The sequence below is a fragment of the Hibiscus syriacus genome, unplaced genomic scaffold (genome assembly GCF_006381635.1).
Source record: "Hibiscus syriacus cultivar Baekdansim isolate YM2019G1 unplaced genomic scaffold, ASM638163v2 tig00000340_pilon, whole genome shotgun sequence".
Taxonomy (NCBI): Eukaryota; Viridiplantae; Streptophyta; class Magnoliopsida; order Malvales; family Malvaceae; genus Hibiscus; species Hibiscus syriacus.
Window position 1 is genome coordinate 4994287 of NW_024061783.1, and position 13569 is coordinate 5007855.

The 13569-nt window shown below is 34.9% G+C and overlaps 1 protein-coding gene, 1 long non-coding RNA gene and 1 pseudogene across 2 annotated transcripts; 2 read left to right on the forward strand and 1 right to left on the reverse strand.

The window, feature by feature from the left end:
* The first annotated feature begins 4090 nt into the window (after positions 1–4090).
* On the forward strand, positions 4091–7829 carry LOC120199378 (annotated as a pseudogene).
* LOC120203710 lies at positions 7828–9045 on the forward strand. The gene is made up of 2 exons (XR_005523891.1): positions 7828–8014; positions 8574–9045. It is a non-coding gene; the product is annotated as an uncharacterized LOC120203710 (long non-coding RNA).
* A 252-nt stretch (positions 9046–9297) lies between these two features.
* Positions 9298–11413, reverse strand: LOC120203717 (protein PMR5-like). Its single transcript, XM_039203909.1, has 4 exons — positions 10867–11413; positions 10625–10803; positions 10349–10507; positions 9298–9722 (listed from the first exon to the last, which is right to left on the reverse strand). The coding sequence occupies exons 1-4, from the start codon at positions 11317–11319 to the stop codon at positions 9389–9391; spliced, it is 1125 nt and encodes a 374-aa protein (XP_039059840.1). The 5' UTR covers positions 11320–11413; the 3' UTR covers positions 9298–9388.
* Positions 11414–13569: the final 2156 nt, after the last annotated feature.

Below are 13569 nucleotides of genomic sequence, written 5' to 3' on the forward strand. Positions count from 1 at the left end.
ACTACATGAGACAACAGAGGCTTCTGCTTCTAGCAAAGTCTCTCCCTTCAGCATGTACAGTTTGCAGCTATCTTTCGCCTTTCAGCACCACAAGAGCTCCACGGAACACCTTCATGATCCTTTCTGTGTTTCAATCTGCTTGCATTATTCAACAATCCGTAGGATAATAAATTTCTTCAGGCCTTTCACATGTCGCACATCTCGAACAACTTTAATTGTTCCATCATACATCTTCAATTTGATGGTTCCCACGCCAACGATATCTAAGGCATGATCATTGCAACTATAGACAGATCCTCCTGAGACAGGTTCATAATGATGGAACCATTCTCTTCTTGAGGTCATGTGATATGTTGCTCCTAAATCAATGAGCCATATATCTGCAAATCTTTTTCTGCCTTCCACGGTAGTTGACGCTTCACAGCATAGAACATCTCCATCATCTGAAGTGTTTGCGGTATTACCTTGTGGATTGGAGTTTTTATTGAGACTCCAGCAATCCTTCTTCAAGTGACTCTTCTTTCCACAGTGGTAGCACTTTAAATTCTTTTTGCTTCTGGACTTCGATCTACCATGTTTGTGACTGCTGCTTTGGCCACGTTCTGTTGATCTCCCTCTCGTTGTCAACGTTTCTGCTTGTTGCAGATTTACTTGTCTGTCTTCCTTGTTCTTGCGCCGATTTTCTTCTTGTAGAACAGCAGCTGCAACGTCATCGAAGACTAGACTGGTGACATTACTATTTGTCAAGTTGATGATGGGTTGATCATACGAATCTGGTAGACTTTGAAGTAGAAGTTCAGCACGTTCTTGTTCTCTTATTTTACAGCTTAAGGATGTAAGCTGAGAAAATAAGGTGTTCAGTGTATTTAAGTGCTCTGTCACTGAAGTAGATTTTGGCATACGGAGAGTGTACAATTTCCTTTTAAGGAAAATTTTATTGTGCAACGATGTGGCCTTGTACAATTTGGTGAGATGATCCCATATCTCCTTAGCTGTCTTCTTCTCCTCGATGCTTGACAATACTTCATCTGCTAATGCTAGATGAAAGTTTGCCATAGCATTTCCGTCCATCTCGTTCCATTTGTTGTCATCTGCGAAATCCACCGGCCTTTCATTGATAGCCGCTAGACACCCGTCTTTCCTCAGGATGGCCTTCATCTTCAATTTCCACAGTGAGAAATTTCTCCCATTGAATTTTTCAATATCAAATTTCGTTGTCATAGCTTCTATTACGGATAGCTCCCACTATTTCACTATCGTGAATAGTTCTCTGGAACCTTCAAAGAATGGGTAATACCTTCTTACTTTCTTATGTTGGAGGATCCACCTTTTGGTGGGTACCACAAAAACAATAAGCAGATATTACACACTCTAATCTGGCTCTGATACCAATTGTTACGGAAGACGGCTATCGGATAGAGCAAAATCGCAACTGATAATTTGAGAAAATAAAAATGAAGATAAAAGAGACACAAAATTTACGTGGAAAACCCCTAAAATATTTAGGGTAAAAACCACGGGCAATGGTAGAAAAATTTCACTATGAGAAAATAGGAATTACAACTTCTCTCGATCTACCAAGGAGAAAACAATGATAATTCTCTCTAGATAAAAAGGAGAAAACAACTCTCAAGAAACTCTCTGAAATCTCTCTAGTATTGGAAGAAAGCTAGAATACTTTGGGATGATTTTGAAGCTAAATGAGCTAGGGGTATTTATAGTTGAAACTTAAGGACTAATTTGTAAATATCCTAAATTACAATGACTAAAATTTAGGATTTTACCATTTTTTTTCAACAAAAACAGCACTTTTCGGTGCTCCCCTTTGACAAAGCCATGTGCACCATTTTTTTCAACAGACGATGCCTGCTCCTCACATTTTCTAAAATCTTTTGTCCCATCTATGTAGGGGTAGAGAGAGGGAACAATCATTTTTATAAAATATTAAAATTATTATATAATTTAAATAATATTTTTATATTTAATTTTATTTACTTAAACTCTATCAAATTTTCATTTCATTATTTTCTTTTGTATATATTTAATTTTAATATTCATATTTGATGTTTATAAAAATAAAAAAAAGTTATAAAATTTGAAGTAATATTGCTCGTTGCTCTACGCCTCCTTGAGCTTATATGTATATATAACAGTTCCGAAACTCTCTTGGAATATACCACACTTATTTCACTATCATAAGGTGGAAAAATAGAAAACAAAAGGCGTCAATATATATATATATATATACTTTTTTAATCATTAAAAATACATACAATGTGTAGACGTCGAGCTCAAAATTTATAAGAATAATAACAAATAATGGGAATATAAATATATTTAGCTAATTAATTTCAACTCCTTAATTATTCCAACTTGACCAATTGCCATTGTCGTAACCCGTTTTTGCCCGGGCACGAATTTTTATTTGACAGAAAATAATTTGAATAAATGGTTTTTTTTTATGTTTAGGGAGTCGCCATCGGCCTTTTGGGTCAAGTAGGTCGAATACCAAAAAATCATCTTTTAAAAGAGTTTTTAAGAAAACATCAGTTAAAAGATAAACTGGTCTGCGTTTTAACCAAAAATTCGTTCTTTTCAATAATAAAAAAATATTTGTAGTCGATTACGTTTGGGGAAGGATTATCATCCCACAACGCCCAAAATTGGTACTTTATTAATTATAAATTGTCTCTATTATTAGAAATTTAAAAATTCAAAAATATATTTTATTCATAATCTTGTTATTTCAAATTTATTGATATAACTTTAAGAAAATCTACTAATTTATATATATATAAATAAAATATTTAGAAATATTAGAAAAGAGCTTCTAGGTGCTTTAAGACAGTTCTTTTCTTAATATTAAAATAGAAATAAATATTAATAAAACATTTATTAAAATTATAATTTATAAGAGTAAAATATTTATTTAAAAATATCAGAAAATGGACATCCAGTTGTTTTAAGATTGTTCTTTCTTAATATTGAAAAATATATATTTAAAATATAATTATTTTTCATAGAAAATAATTTAAATAAAACAATATGTATTTTATGGTTTTTATAAGTAAGATATTTATTTATTTTTAAAATACCAGAATAGAACATCTAGTTGCTTTAAGACTGTCATTTTCTTCGATATTTGAAAAATAAATAAATATTATTAATTAAACAAATATGTATATATATATATATTTATATGACTAATATAATTATAAAATAATAATTAAAATAATTATTTAACATATTGGAATTGAATGATAATAATACAAATTAAATTGTAATTAAATAGTGACTAAAACATATAAAATTAAAATAATAGGATTAAAATATAAAATATAAAAATTTATAGCCCTTATTTAATATTAAAAAATATAATTACTAACGGTGTAATTAACCCTAATTATTAATCGATGATTAAAATAAAAATTATCAAAGTTAAAGGCTCTAACTTGAATAAATAAATAAATCTAAGTACTACTAATGTAATTCAACATTATTTAATTAATTCGGGTTAAAATATAAATTATAAAAATTATAAAGGACTAAATAAGGCATTTAACCTAAATATATAATTATACTAGGGATGACGAAATCATAATTTAACTAAAATTATAAGGCCGAAATGAAATAACCAGGAATTGCTTTTAGTGACTAAATTAAAGAATTACATAACTATAAGGGTTACGGAAAGGGTTTACCCTTTCTGAAATTACACAGATACCCCTCTCCCAAAATGGCGTCGTTTGGGAGGGTATATAAACCCTTTTAATCGACCAAAATGACCATTGCTTCTCATTTTTCCTTTCCCCTCTCTCTCTCTAACTGAGAGAATTTAACATTCTCTCTCGCCTCTCTCTTCAAATCCCTTATCGGAAGGATTAGAGTTCCGGCCGGCAACCATGCTCCGGTGCCGACCACCACCGCCGGGCATCGGATGCGGTGGCCGAAAAAGAAAAAACCCTCAAAAGATAGATCGGCACTACCTAAAACCAATTTAGACCTCTGTTTCCTTTAAATAGTCCCGGTTTTACATAAATCTTAAAAAACTACATTCGGTTTTTTTGATTTTCCGACGACGTTTAGAGTTATGCTCGGTGGTAAGTCTCTCGGTTTTTTTTCTTTTCTCTCGGTTTGTATTTGCTCTCGGGTTTTTGCTTGCTTTCTGTCTGTTGATTATTGTATGCTTGCTGGGTTGCTGTCATTCTCTTTGTTGTTGCGTTGGTTGTTCTCTCCGTCTCCTCTGTTGCTCTCTGTTTTTCCTCTTATTTGCAGGTGAACCAAGGCTTTATAGCTTCGATGAGGCTCTCGTCGAACCGGTCCTAAAGGGATTTCTCGGTGAGTCACCGAACTATGTGGTGACTCACCTCATAGCTGCGACATGGACGGTCGTTAAAGTCTTTTGGAGGCTTCTGGTGAGGGCGACAGCAGCTGGAACGTCGACGTGGGGTGGCTGGAGGTAAAGGCGGCGTCGCGTGGTCCTTAGGGTATCATCACCTTAGGGTTTGTTCTGGATGCGTGTGGGCCGTTGGATCTTGCCAGATCCAACGGCTGGGATCATTGGCGGCTGGTTGAGATGAGGTATAAACACTAATCTAGTTTAGGGTTTCTTTTAGGCTTCTGGATATGGGTTAGTTCGGGTTGTATAAAATGAGCCTGGTTATTGGGCTCTAGTTGGGCCAATAGGTTGTAAATGGCCTGAAATGTAATAATATTTTTTTATTAATAATAATAATAATCATAAATAATATAATAGATTAATAATAAAAATTAAAATAAAAACAAATAGATAAAAAAACGAGTATCTTCAGCCATTATATAGAGAATTACAAATAAAAGTACAGCCAAAATCAGAAAAAGAAAAGGACAATGTCCACTCGAAGACTTCTTTTTTAATTTTGGGTAAATAGTATCTCTGATTTTTATATTATGCGTGTGATTTGAGTCTATGGTTTAAAATATATTAAAGGAAAATATTGTGAATTTAGTCGTCATTTATCATCGTGTTTTTTTTATCATTCACTTATTTTTAAAGAAAATAACAACCCATCTAATATAATAATTCTAAATTTCTAACTTATTATTTTTGTTATCATCTTAATTGATTTATTCCACCAGTAAAATGATAATACATGTTAAAACTAAGGATGCATTTGGTTCACAGAATGTAAGATTACAAGTGAGAATAAAAGATTACCAATGAATATGATTACTGAGAATGTTGTATTTTGTGTTTAGTTGGTTTAGCAGAAATGTAAGATTACAGTGTTTGATTAAAGGAATAAAAGATTATTGGAATGTATATTTTATCAAATTATCCTTATTATATATTTATTTTTTAACAAGTTGAATTCTACTATAATATTACTATAATATATATTTTCTTTAAAAATTTTAAATTCATAAAATTTATATAATTTTTTTACAAAATTAAAAAGATAAATGGATTTAATGAAAGGATAAAATTTTATTTTAACCCCTGAACTTCATATAAAATTCTAATTATGGACTTTTTTTGTAAATCTAAAATAGTTTAAGGATAAATTTGTAATTTAACATTCGTAAATTTTTTTTATTCAACGACAGAAGAATGATTAACTTGAAAAGAAAAATTTTAAGGATATTTTAGTCCAAAACACCGGTAATCCAACAATACCTAAGGAAATGAGGTAATCACATTCATGATAATATACCCCAAAAAAATCCACCGTTGGTAAAAAAAGATTACCGGGGAATAGGATTACCGGCCAACCAAACGGGGGAATGAGGATTCCATTCCCCTGGTAATCCCATATGTCGGGAACCAAACGGCCCCTAAGTGTCATAACACTAAATCCATTTAACATCTAAAACTTGGTGATAAAGTTTGAGAGGGCAACTTAAACCGTAAAAAAAAGTCAGAGATTTAAATTAAAATTTTAAAAATTTTGAAGAGTTTAATTTATTTATTTTTCAATAAAAATTAGGGTCTAATTAAATTTTTGAAAAATTGAGATTATTAATGAGAATTTTTAAAAATTATAGAAATGGGTGTAATTAAGAACATTTAGAAATTTTATAGTTTAATCTGAATTTTTGTAAATTTTGGAGGACCAAATTAAATTTTTTGAAATTTTAAAAGTCTAGATTATAATTTTTTATTTAAAATTTTGAGGGATCATGACTACCATTGGTCCTTATATTCCGCATCGAAAGCAACGTCCTATTACAACACTTGTGGATATTACAAAATTTTTTAAAATTGACATTTCTCCTTTGATTTTTAAGAAAACCTTAAACCTTTGATCAAATTTACACATTAATATAAAGTTTCCATGGTAAAACTATTGGAATTATTGTTCTAGTAAGTGTAAAAAATTATTATTAAACTCAATTTATATGATAGTATGAGGAGTATGGGGAAGACTTTGTGGACATGTTGGATGGAATCTTCTCATTTGTGCTGCTGGACACACGTGACAACAGCTTCATCGTTGCTCGCGATGCTATTGGTGTCACCTTCCTCTATATTGGCTGGGGGTTTGATGGTATATTAAATCTTGCTTTTGCTCAGTTGATAGAAATTTGGGTTAAAACTGGTTTTTGCTAATTCCTTTTCGACTTTGTGTAATCAGGTTCGGTTTGGATATCATCGGAATTGAAAGGGTTGAACGATGACTGTGAGCATTTTGAAAGCTTTCACCCTGGCCATATATATTCTAGCAAATCAGGAGGATTTAGGAGGTGATACAACCCACCTTGGTTCTCCGAGGCCATTCCATCTGTTCCATATGATCCCCTTGTTCTTCGACGTGCATTTGAGAATGTAAGATCGATGACTTGCTACCCAAGGAAAACTTGACACTTATTTTAATCCTGTTATTTTGGCTTACGGATAGCAGCGGATATGTTTTTACAGGCCGTGACCAAAAGACTGATGACCGATGTGCCTTTCGGTGTTTTGCTATCTGGAGGCCTTGATTCGTCACTGGTTGCTTCGATTACCACTAAGTATTTGGCTGGCACCAAGGCAGCCAAACAGTGGGGAGCTCAGCCCCATTCTTTCTGTGTTGGCCTAGAGGTAAGTCGAAAAGTATAGATGTAGAGTATTTAAATGGTTCTTCAAACATGTTTGTCAACTTCTCTGCGGGGTTCGCCGGATTTGGAGGCAGCAAAGGAGGTTGCAGACTATCTGGGCACTGTCCATCATGAGTTTCATTTCACTGTTCAAGTATTGACTCAACTTTTTAATAACATTTTCTGCTGAAGAATTTCTGTTCTTATAGTCCTATAACAAGCTAATTTACTCTTTAATCTGGCAGGATGGAATCGATGCGATCAAGGATGTCATCTATCACATCGAAACTTACGATGTAACCTCTATCAGGGCAAGCACTCCTATGTTTCTGATGTCAAGAAAGATGAGTCACTAGGAGTGAAGATGGTTATTTCTGGTGAAGGATCTGATGAGATCTTTGGTGGATATCTGTACTTCCACAAGGCACCGAACAAGGATGAATTCCACCTCGAAACATGCCGCAAGGTAATACATCGTCTTATTCGGCACTTTACAAGTAGGGGAGTTGGAACACACATAACGAGATCTGGTGTGGTTTGATACATATTTGTGCAGATCAAAGCCCTTCACCAATATGATTGCCTGAGAGCTAACAAAGCAACATCTGCATGGGGATTAGAGGCTCGAGTCCCCTTCTTAGAAAAAGAATTTATCAACGTTGCCATGTCTATCGACCCTGAAGCGAAGATGGTACAGACAAAAGGAACAGTTCAGTGACGGCGTCGGTTATAGTTGGATTGATGGTCTTAAAGCCCATCCTGCACAAATGTAAATGTCATTCTAATTCGTTTTCTCTTGTATGCTTTTGCTGAGTATATTGTTTATAATTTAACAATTACAATCTTCCAGGTGACTGATAAGATGATGTTCAATGCTTCTAACATCTTCCCTCACAACACGCCGACTACAAAAGAAGCGTATTACTACTGGATGATTTTCGAGAGGTTCTTCCCTCAGGTGATTCTCCGAATTCGCAGTTTCAAATGTTGCGGAATATGGATATTAGATAGAGCAAAATCGTAATTGATAATTTGAAAAAATAAAAATGAAGATAAAGAAGACACAAATTTTACGTGTAAAACCCTAAATAATATAGGGTAAAACCATGTGTAACGGTAAAAGAATTTTACTATGAGAAAATATGAATTACAACTTTTCTCGATCTAACAAGAAGAAAACAATAGCAATTATCTCTTGATAAAAAGGAGAATACAACTTTCAAGAAAACTTTCTAAATTCTCTAGTATTGGAAGAAAGCTAAAATGATTTGGGATGATTTTGAAACTAAATGAGTTATGGTGTTTATAGTTGAAGCTTAGAAATTAATCTTGTAAATACTCTAAAATTCAAAAACTAAATGTGTGATTTTACCATGCCAAAATTCAACAATTTCCACTACTTTTCGGTGCATTAATTGTGCACTTTCGGTGCATAGTCAAATTTTCAACATCAAATACGTTAACACAATGGTTTACTGAAGTGCTCACTGAACATCTTTCCTTGCTTGGACTAACAGAACTCTGCTAAATTGACCGTCCCCGGAGGAGCTAGTGTGGCATGCAGCACTGCTAAAGCTGTTGAGTGAGATGCTGCTTGGAAAAACAACCTCGACCCCTCAGGCCGGGCTGCTTTGGGCGTTCATCTCTCTCCTTAAGATGCCGAAACTCCTCTCAGCAACAAGCCATCCAAGGTTATAGATAGTACGATGGAAATTCCTGGTGTTGCCATGCAAAGCTAGTGCCTACTTAAAGGAATCAAATCGTGTCGACTTATAATAAGGGAGTAGAATCTGTGTGGCATGTCCATCGAACTTCGGAATGCGTTGCTGTATAATATAGGCGATGTATACCGGTACTAAAAGATTCCGAAATCGTCCGATCATCTTTGTTATCATCAAGGCTATTGTTTCCTATGTTTTCTACGTGTGTAATCGATATTCTGTGGTGGAAGTTAATCATGTATGAGAGTCTTCCCTTTTGTTGGTGTAATGTGAAAGATCTTGAGCTTTCTTCTCCTTTACAAAAATCTTGCTCCCACCCCAAAGACTGTAATATCAGATAAATTGGAACTAAACAATAATTCAACAAGAAACATGTTGTCCCTACTAGTTTAATGGAGCATCGTTTAACCTGTCTAAATCTTGAAGATAACATCAGATTTGACTTGAAATAACTAATACGTATCACCATCAGAATAAATAAGCACGAAATAAGCTTATTTCTTTCATAAACACTATAAATACAGGGTCGAGTGCAGTTTTGCACCGTCTGCAAACCTATAATCACAATTAGTACTAGTTATTAATTATACAATACGTAAACCACAAGCAACTTAATGGAACAAGGCAGCATAAAATAGTTCATTCCAAGTATCAGGCAATCCAGGGAGGCACCAATGGCTACAATCAGCTGAGCGGTCCGGCTTAGCCCTCTGAGCAGGGCTCAAACCACCACTGTAAATTGAAGGGTGCCCATCTTTCCTGAGCTCAGAAAGCATGGTTATGTCCAACAAATATGTAGGGGCGTGCATTTCTCCGATGACTTCATCCACCACTCTCTTCTGGTTAGGGTACGTGCCGGGGTAGGCAGTTCCGGTCATTGGCGCTGTTTCTCCGTAACAGTTTTTCGTCGCCACCGTGGTTGCTCTAGCGCTCCATTCAGTCGGACTGTCAAAATCATTTCATCAAAGATCATATAACTTATGTCACAAATCATACATACAAATTTTTTGTCGTTCATACATCATGTGCATTTTGTGAGAGACTATACTAGAGGGGCAGTGGTCCACCAAAATTTGTCGTACTTGATTGCGTTATTTCTCAACTGTAAAATAAAGGGTAAAATTCCCACCGACACAAAGAGTGGGTAAGAAAGACACTTTCCTCACTGCTTCACGGATTGTGAAAGAAAAAACAAACAAACAGTTAAAATCAACTGAACACTTTAATTAATTAAAGTAAATTTAACTATCTCATGAAACATGGGAAGATAAGGTGAGAACATGTGGAGGGTAATATTGATAAACATGAAGGATCCACAGTTGTGCAATGATTTTTTCTTTCAGTTGTTGCCAGTTTAAAACATTTTGGTAAATGAAGACATTGTTTATTATAGCAAGGAACAACTGATGAACAAGTAGCTGATAAAGTTAGTTTTTGAGACGGGAGTTTGGTTTCTAACTCCTCCAATTTGTCTGGTTACATTTATGACGTAATTATAGCAATGTCTGCAAGTTGCCAATGGCTCACTCTATTCGATAATCTTAGAGAGAGAAAGAGAGAGAGAGACTTACTCATAGTGTGTAGGGGAAATTGATTGGAAAAAGACTCTGGTTTTAGTTGTGTCGACATTGTTGTCGACCCAATTAGCCCATGTTCTCAACCCTTTGTCCAATGCAACCAAACGATCAATGTCCTTGTAATATTTACCCCCCGTTTCGATCAAATCCCACCTGTAACATACGTATAATATACCATATAATTAATCCAAACATAGAAAATGCGGTAAAAGAGAATGTTGTTCAAGCAGGATGTGTGTGCATTGTAATAAATGATCTGTTTTTGCCTACCCTTGGAGGGATCCTTTATGACTCCACCAATGGCCTGTGTTGAACACCAGCACGTCTTCGTTTCTCCAGGCGTTTCCATGTGAATGTATGTCGTCTAACTTGAGAATTCTCCTCCCTCCAACCATATCTATGTCTACCAAATATGGAGCTCTATAGAACGATACCGATAAACCATAGTCCTGCATTTGTTATCAATAAAAACACTTGTCCAATTTGCATGCCAAAATAATATAGTCACTTACAACGAACTTGAAGGTGGAGAGAGGATCTCCTCTGCTCATCCGAGTCTGCATTTTGGGAGCTGAAGCTGAGATCATACAAATCAAAGACTCCCACTGATTCCTTCCCAGAGAATCACCAACAAACATCACGTGTTTCCCTCTCATCTTCGACAAAAACACGAGCCCATTGAACCTCGGGAGCACACAATCGTGAGGCTGCCATCGGTATTTGAGGTAATCAGAATCGGGTCTCCCGTACATTTGGCAGTTGAATTCAGCATCAATGAGTGGACAGTCGGAATATTTGTACAACGGATAAGTATCATCACGGACCCAAGTGCCGGAGAACAATGCACAGGTGGTTTGGTTCGTTTGGAACATTCGCTTTCCATGGTGGTTCTTCAAGCTCCAACCTGTCGGAAACTGAAACAAGGCTAGTAAAACAAAGGGTAGTAGCCATGAAAGAAGGGGCATTTTGCAGAGTCCTGTAAGAGAAGAGCCAGAAGAAGACAATGTATGAAAAGAAAGTGGGAGTCTTTTTTTTTTTTTGTTTATAGGAGATAAAAAGGGTGTGCATGTGAAGGGGAAGGTGAGCTTAACTTTGCGGTGAAAGTCAATATGGGTTGCTTGATTTAGACACTTTTTAACCATGTCTGCAGCTTCTTTGCTTCTTATCGTAGACCCTTCCTTTTCTGCAAGTTTATCTTGTTCCATTTTCACGGGGTCCCCTAATTTCTGTGTTTTCCACACGGTCTTTATTTTTTATTTTTCTTGGGTTCTTTGATAATTCAATCGTGGCTAAATCATGACTGTTGTTTAAAATCGTCCAAATTTAGAAAACTCACATAAAAGATGGTAAAAGTACTATATGAATCTCTCTATATTATAGCAAAAATTGCATTTTAGTCCCTGTACTAAAAAACGAAATTTTTCTCAGTTAAAAAGGTTTTTACAAACTATTAATATTTTTTAACAAAATTTTTCATTTAATGCTTAAAGTTGTTATATTTTTAAATTTTGTGTTTTTAGTCCTTGATTAAATTGAAACAAATTTGAATGTTGTTTGATGATTTGTCAAAAGAGAAGATACTAGTTTATTATCAATACCATTAACCAAAGCAATGTGTTGTGTTTTTTTTCAACTTTTTATTAAAGAATGACAAATCTCGAGATTAATTAATTGATAGAGTGATCAAGGATGTTCGTATTGTTCTATTTCGTGTGATTCAAATCTTGACATTTATCTTGAAAATGTAATATATCTCTACTATTTGAAAATGTGTATGGGTTTTTTTTTATTAGTTTGATGATGATAAGGTCGGAAAAACTTACTATTTGATAGTGACCGCTCATACATCTCTACAAACGAGGTGCTAAAACCTGAAATCTTTAGGAATAATAATCAACCCTTTAAAGGTCGTTTGGTTCATACAAACCTATAAGCTTCTTGTATTGCAAGTTGGGGGAATTATCTACTAAACAAAGGTGTTAGGGAGGGTCCAGAGTAGACTGGTGGCGACAACCATTAATGGCAGCACCATAAATAGATGGAAAATATTGTTTTACTGGTGATCCTGCAACTTGCACAACCATTAATATGGATACAGGATACTCAAAATGACCACAACATTATTCATCTTAAAAGGTAACCAGCTCTCCACATATTTACCAAGAACCTTATGCCACATTGAGTATCCATGAATCCAAAACTCAGCCTGCTAAAGTTGCCATGAACCCCTTTTCTTTTTTACCCCTCCACTAAGCACTCTGTTGGTTTACCTGCAATTGGAAAACAGGGTCAGGAACAGCAGTCATCAATTTTGCAATTAAACCCCACAATCCAATGTATAAGAGGATATACAGAGAATTATGGCAAAGCATATGCACCAAATACATGTTTTATTTTTCTTCCAAATACTAAAAGCAATATTAGTGCAGAGCATTTCTACAAGGATTGTTATCTTGCACATGTCATAAGTCATAAGGACTTGAATTTAATGATTTAAGATTTTTAAGCAGTTATAATCTGGCGAGACGTACTGCAGTAGTGCTTGAATCATGATTTTGGTTTCCTCGATTTGTCTTAGTTCATGGACTGAATCAGACCGATCATCATCAACATTATCGCTATGAAGTTCAAACTGGGATCCTGAAAAAAATAGTGAAAACTAAAATGTGACTCACTGCAGTAATTGATACTTGAACTAGGTGTGTAGGGAATTGGAAATACCAAATGATATGCTTGATTCAGGTAAAGGGTTCTTGAGCAAAAGCTTCTGGCACATGGTAGCACCCTGGAAATCTAAAAATGTATAATCTACAAACTCTAATCTCTCGGATGGCGTCATCTCTGAAAATCCGAATGAACTGGTCCATGTGCGTAGCACATCGGGTACAGCAGGTAATATCAGCCTCTCTACTCCTAATTCCATAAGCATCTGAAGAAATCATGCAAGAAGCAATGGTTAGAAATATTCAGATTCATGCCTTTAGCATGGGAAGGATGGATGATATCTAATCCCAGAAATTTGAACAATAGTGGATATAAAGCATTAGTAAAAGAAACCATCCAAACATGACATAGCTAACCTTCTCAAGTTTGTTCATCAAAATGCTGCACATTCCGAGTCGTCGGTGTTGAAACCTGGTACCAATCAAAGGCATTTCAGCCACCTTTTCTCCATGAACCCTTGAGTGGGAAAATAGAAATAAAAACTACCATTA